At 64.4% G+C, this 4,483-nt stretch overlaps 1 protein-coding gene across 1 annotated transcript in view; it reads left to right on the top strand.

Annotated features, from left to right (window-relative positions):
* LOC102371189 (sodium/potassium-transporting ATPase subunit alpha-2) overlaps window positions 1-4,018 on the top strand; it is a 21,235-nt gene extending 17,217 nt beyond the window's left edge. Inside the window, exons 17-23 of the mRNA XM_006038127.2 lie at window positions 39-193; window positions 942-1,065; window positions 1,383-1,528; window positions 1,679-1,809; window positions 2,171-2,272; window positions 2,723-2,814; window positions 3,309-4,018. Coding sequence (XP_006038189.1) covers window positions 39-193; window positions 942-1,065; window positions 1,383-1,528; window positions 1,679-1,809; window positions 2,171-2,272; window positions 2,723-2,814; window positions 3,309-3,337 — 779 coding nt within the window. The 3' untranslated portion in view covers window positions 3,338-4,018. The remainder of the gene's footprint in view (window positions 1-38; window positions 194-941; window positions 1,066-1,382; window positions 1,529-1,678; window positions 1,810-2,170; window positions 2,273-2,722; window positions 2,815-3,308) is intronic.
* The last annotated feature ends 465 nt before the right edge of the window (window positions 4,019-4,483 follow it).

Genomic DNA, 4,483 nt, shown 5'->3' with positions numbered 1-4,483 from the left:
TGCCCCTCTGCCCCTCCCCCCCCACGTGGCCTGTGCAGGCCGCCTGATCTTCGACAACCTCAAGAAGTCGATCGCCTACACACTGACCAGCAACATCCCCGAGATCACGCCCTTCCTGCTCTTCATCATTGCCAACATCCCTCTGCCCCTGGGCACCGTCACCATCCTTTGCATTGACCTGGGCACTGATATGGTGAGCAGCATGGGGGTGGGAAGTGGGGAAAGGCATGGGGTGGCAAGCCTGGAGGGAGGGAGGGATGGATGGATGGATGGGCAATTGAATGGGTGGATAGAGAGATGGATGGGCAGATGGATGAGTGGATGGACAGACAGATGAACAGATAGGGGAATGGGTGGATGGAGGGAGGGAGAGTGGGTGAGATGGATGGATGGACAGGTATATGGGGGTTGGAGACATGGACAGACAGGTGTATGCATGGATGGATGAACAGCTGGATGGATGGGCTGCAGGGTGATGATAGATGGACACATGGGTGGATGAGGTGGATAGATGAATGAACAGGCAGGTGGATGCATGGACAGCCAGATGGATGGATGTACAGATGGACAGACAGGGCTGCAGGGTGATGATGGATAGGTGGAGGGGATGGATGGGCGGATGAACAGGCAGACAGGCAGGTGGACAGGTCTGTATGGGGGCTGATGGACCGAGGCACGTCTGGACAGACAGCCTGCTGCTCTTTGGAGCTTGTGACCCCAAGCAGGTAGGGCCCCAGGAGGCCACTGGGAAGGTCGTCCCATCTCCCTCCCCCTGACACCCCTGAGGACACCCCAGTCCTGCCGCACAGCCCTGGCCTGGCCCCATCCATGGCCCAGGCAGCACCTGAGAGCTGCACCCCACCGCTTGGGCCCCTTGCCTGGAGGTGACTGGGTTGGTTGGGGTGCCCCCTGTGCCCCACATGACCTTTGCTCTCCACCAGGTCCCCGCCATCTCGCTGGCCTACGAGGCGGCCGAGAGTGACATCATGAAGCGGCAGCCACGCAACCCCAAGACAGACAAGCTGGTGAACGAGCGGCTCATCAGCATGGCCTATGGGCAGATCGGTGAGTGGGCAGGGGCGCCACACTGCAGGGCATCCCTGCGCCCAGGTGCACCTGCTGCAGAAGGGGCATCATCTCCGTCAGACACGGCAGCCCCCACTGTTCGCTCCTCCCTTCACCAGCTTGCACCAGGGCTGGTCCTGACCTCGTGGCTGACTCGGGCATGGCAGGGCACAACCCTCAGGCCTGGCGTTGCCCAGCTGGGGAACAGCTGGACTAGCTCCTGGGAAGGGGAACAGGCAGCTGGACAATGGAGCAGGGAGACACAGAGGGAAGGATCCTTAACATGGCCCTGAGCTCCACTCTGCCCTCTGCCCCAGGCATGATCCAGGCGCTGGGCGGGTTCTTCACCTACTTTGTGATCCTGGCCGAGAACGGCTTCCTGCCCTGCACGCTGCTGGGCATCCGCCTGGACTGGGATGACCGCTCCACCAATGACCTGGAGGACTCCTACGGGCAGGAGTGGGTAAGTGTGGCCCAGTGCCAGGGGGCAGGGTGGGCTGCCCTGGAGTTCCCAGGGGGAGGGAGCAGCTTGGCCTCTGCCCCATGCCTGGAGCCAGGCCCCACCATCTGGCGCATCCCGCGCACCCTGGTGCTGAGTGCCCTGTGCCCACAGACCTACGAGCAGCGCAAGGTGGTGGAGTTCACGTGCCACACGGCCTTCTTCGCCAGCATCGTGGTGGTGCAGTGGGCTGACCTCATCATCTGCAAGACTCGCCGCAACTCCGTCTTCCAGCAGGGCATGAAGTGAGTCAGTGCAGGGAGCCCTGGGCAGGGTCTGGGGGTCTGTCCCCTCACACCCGGGCCCTGTTTGGTGAACTCATGGTGCCATGCTGCAGGGCAGGGTGGGGTCAGTTGGGGGCACTCTCCCTGCCAGTCCTGGTGCCCACATGGCACGGTGGGTGTCGTGGTCTCAGCTGAGCCCTGAGGCATCAGCTCTGATCTCCCCTCCTCTCTGGGAGAAGCTGCGGGCTCCAGCCCATGCCTGCCCACACCCCTGCTGGGGGCTCTCAGTGCCCCGGGGATGCCACGGGAAGTGACCTGCCCTGGGAGGCACACGGGGGTTTGGGGCTGGACCCCGCTGGCATCGGGTTGGTGTCTCCTGCAGGAACAAGATCCTGATCTTTGGGCTGCTGGAGGAGACAGCGCTGGCCGCCTTCCTGTCCTACTGCCCTGGCATGGGCGTGGCGCTGCGCATGTACCCACTCAAGTAAGTGCCGTGGGCAGGGCCAGGCTGCTGCAGCCAGGAGATGGGACTGGCTCCTCCCGGCAGCTCTGCCAGGGCCCAGAGCAGGGTTGGTCCATGGGCAGGGCTGCCCCTGGCTTGGCCAACCCTTGGCAGTACAACGGGCAGCAGGACTTGCTCGGGGGTGGGTCTTATGGGGCTCTCCCTCCCACGGTGTCACCCTAAGTGCTGTGCACAACAGCCACCCCAGCGCTAGCCACAGGGTGCCCTCCCCTCATCCCCCACAGTGCCTGCAAGGGGCACGGTCCCTAATGCACCCCCTCTCACACACAGTGCTTGCTGGAGGCACAGTCCCTAATGCCCCCATTGCCCCCTGTGGGCACAGTCCCTAATGCCCCCACCACCCCCTGGGGATGCCATCCCATATGTGCCCACACTGCCCTCTGGCAGTCCCTGATGCACCGTCCCCCGCAGGGTCACCTGGTGGTTCTGCGCCTTCCCGTACAGCCTGCTGATCTTCGTCTACGATGAAGTGCGGAAGCTGATTATCCGGCGGTACCCAGGCGGTGAGCGTCGGCCCCGCACTCCTGGGCTTTGCGGCCCTCACGTGGGCAATGGGGGCAGCCTCCAGCACGGAGCCCGCTGGGTGCCCTTGGGTTGGGCAGCCACGGGGCTCAGTCCCTGCAGACCCCTCATGGCTCCCAGCAGAGGGGTAAGGCTCCCAGCCTGTGGGCAAGGCTGCTTGAGTCTCCAGGGAGCTGGGCCAGGGGGAGGCAGGTGCTGGGCAAGCAGTCTCCCCCCATGGCATTACGGTGCCCAGGCTGCCCTGGAGCTGGCACATGCCCAGGTCCATCTCTCTCAGGCCCTGCTGGCCTGACCTGTGAACTGCATGGGTGATGCAGGGGCAAAGGGTGCTGAAGCCCCGGGGTCAGACGCTGCTCAGGTCCCAGCATGTGGTGCTGGGCAAACCGGGCAGGTGGCTGCATCTCCTGCTGTGCCCCCCCAGTGCCGGCAGTGGCACCATCACTGACAAGCTTCTCTCTCTCATTTGCTTTGCCAGGCTGGGTGGAGAAAGAGACGTACTACTGAGCCCCAGCCAGGGCGGCCACACCGAGCCTCCCTGTGGCCTGGGGAGCTCTGGATCGGGACCGCCTGGCAGCTTCGGGGTGGGGTGGGGCTGGGGGGGTCCGCATTGCACGCTGTCCTGTAGATTAACTTGTAACCTTTCACCATAGGCACTAACCCCGCTGGGACGGGACGGGATGGGGCAGGGCTCCCCCAAGGGCCCTCACCCCAGAGGGGGCAGCTTGGGGGGGCAGGGGGAAGGGTGGGCACAGGGGTGTGAGGAGGGAGCCATGGCACGGGTGTAGCCCCCAAGACTCAGTTCTGCCCTGCTCCTGCGAGGCCCCATGGTGCAGCAGCCCTGAGCCAGGGTTGGGGGATTAGGGGGCACCTGGAGTCCTGGTTCAGGGGGGAAGCCAGGGCAGGACGGGGCCTGGCAGCCTCTGGCCCCACCCGGACACTGGCAAGGACAGGTCAGTGCCCCTGCCAGGGCTGTGTCCCTGCAATCTGTTCTGGGCATCAGGAGTGGGGGCCCAGTCCCTGCACTGGGGGAGGAGGTGATGGGGGGACAGGGCCCTGATCCCTGCTCTGGGGGGCTGGGAGGGGGCCAGCCCTGGTCCCCACTTTGGGGGACCGTGGGGAGGGCTGGGACCCCAGGAGCCGGCACCTTGTAGGTTTGGAGAGATGCAATAAAAATCCTGTAACCGATTCCTGCCCGAGCTCCTTCCCCCATGCCCACAGCCCAGGGGGCAGGGTATGAGCCCCGGGCTTCGGCCTCAGGCCGCCCAGGTATCTTCCTTCTGCCCTAAGGAGAGCAGGGGGCCCCAGGGGATGGTGGAAGGGCATGGTCCCTTGGTCAGGACATCCCAGCAGGTGCCCACCATGGTCTGCTCTGCCCAAGGCGTGGCGGTGGCAGGGCTGCATATCCCTGTGGCGGGCCTGTAGGGGATGCTCCTTTCCTGAGACACCCGCCTTACTGTGTCCTACCAAAAACTAGGCTTTGGAGGACTCCTCAGGGGCTCCAACTTCTGACCAACCCCCTTCCTAGAGCACACCCGCAAGCCTGGGGTAACCGCTGCCACCACCCAGGGTCTGGCCATTGCTTGGGGCTGTGCCCCCTGGGGTGTACAAGCCCTGTAGACCTTGAGGGTGCTTAACCCACTGCAAGATCTT

The sequence above is a fragment of the Alligator sinensis genome, unplaced genomic scaffold, assembly GCF_000455745.1.
Source record: "Alligator sinensis unplaced genomic scaffold, ASM45574v1 scaffold1161_1, whole genome shotgun sequence".
NCBI lineage: Eukaryota > Metazoa > Chordata > Crocodylia > Alligatoridae > Alligator > Alligator sinensis.
This window is presented reverse-complemented; position numbering and strand designations above follow the sequence as displayed.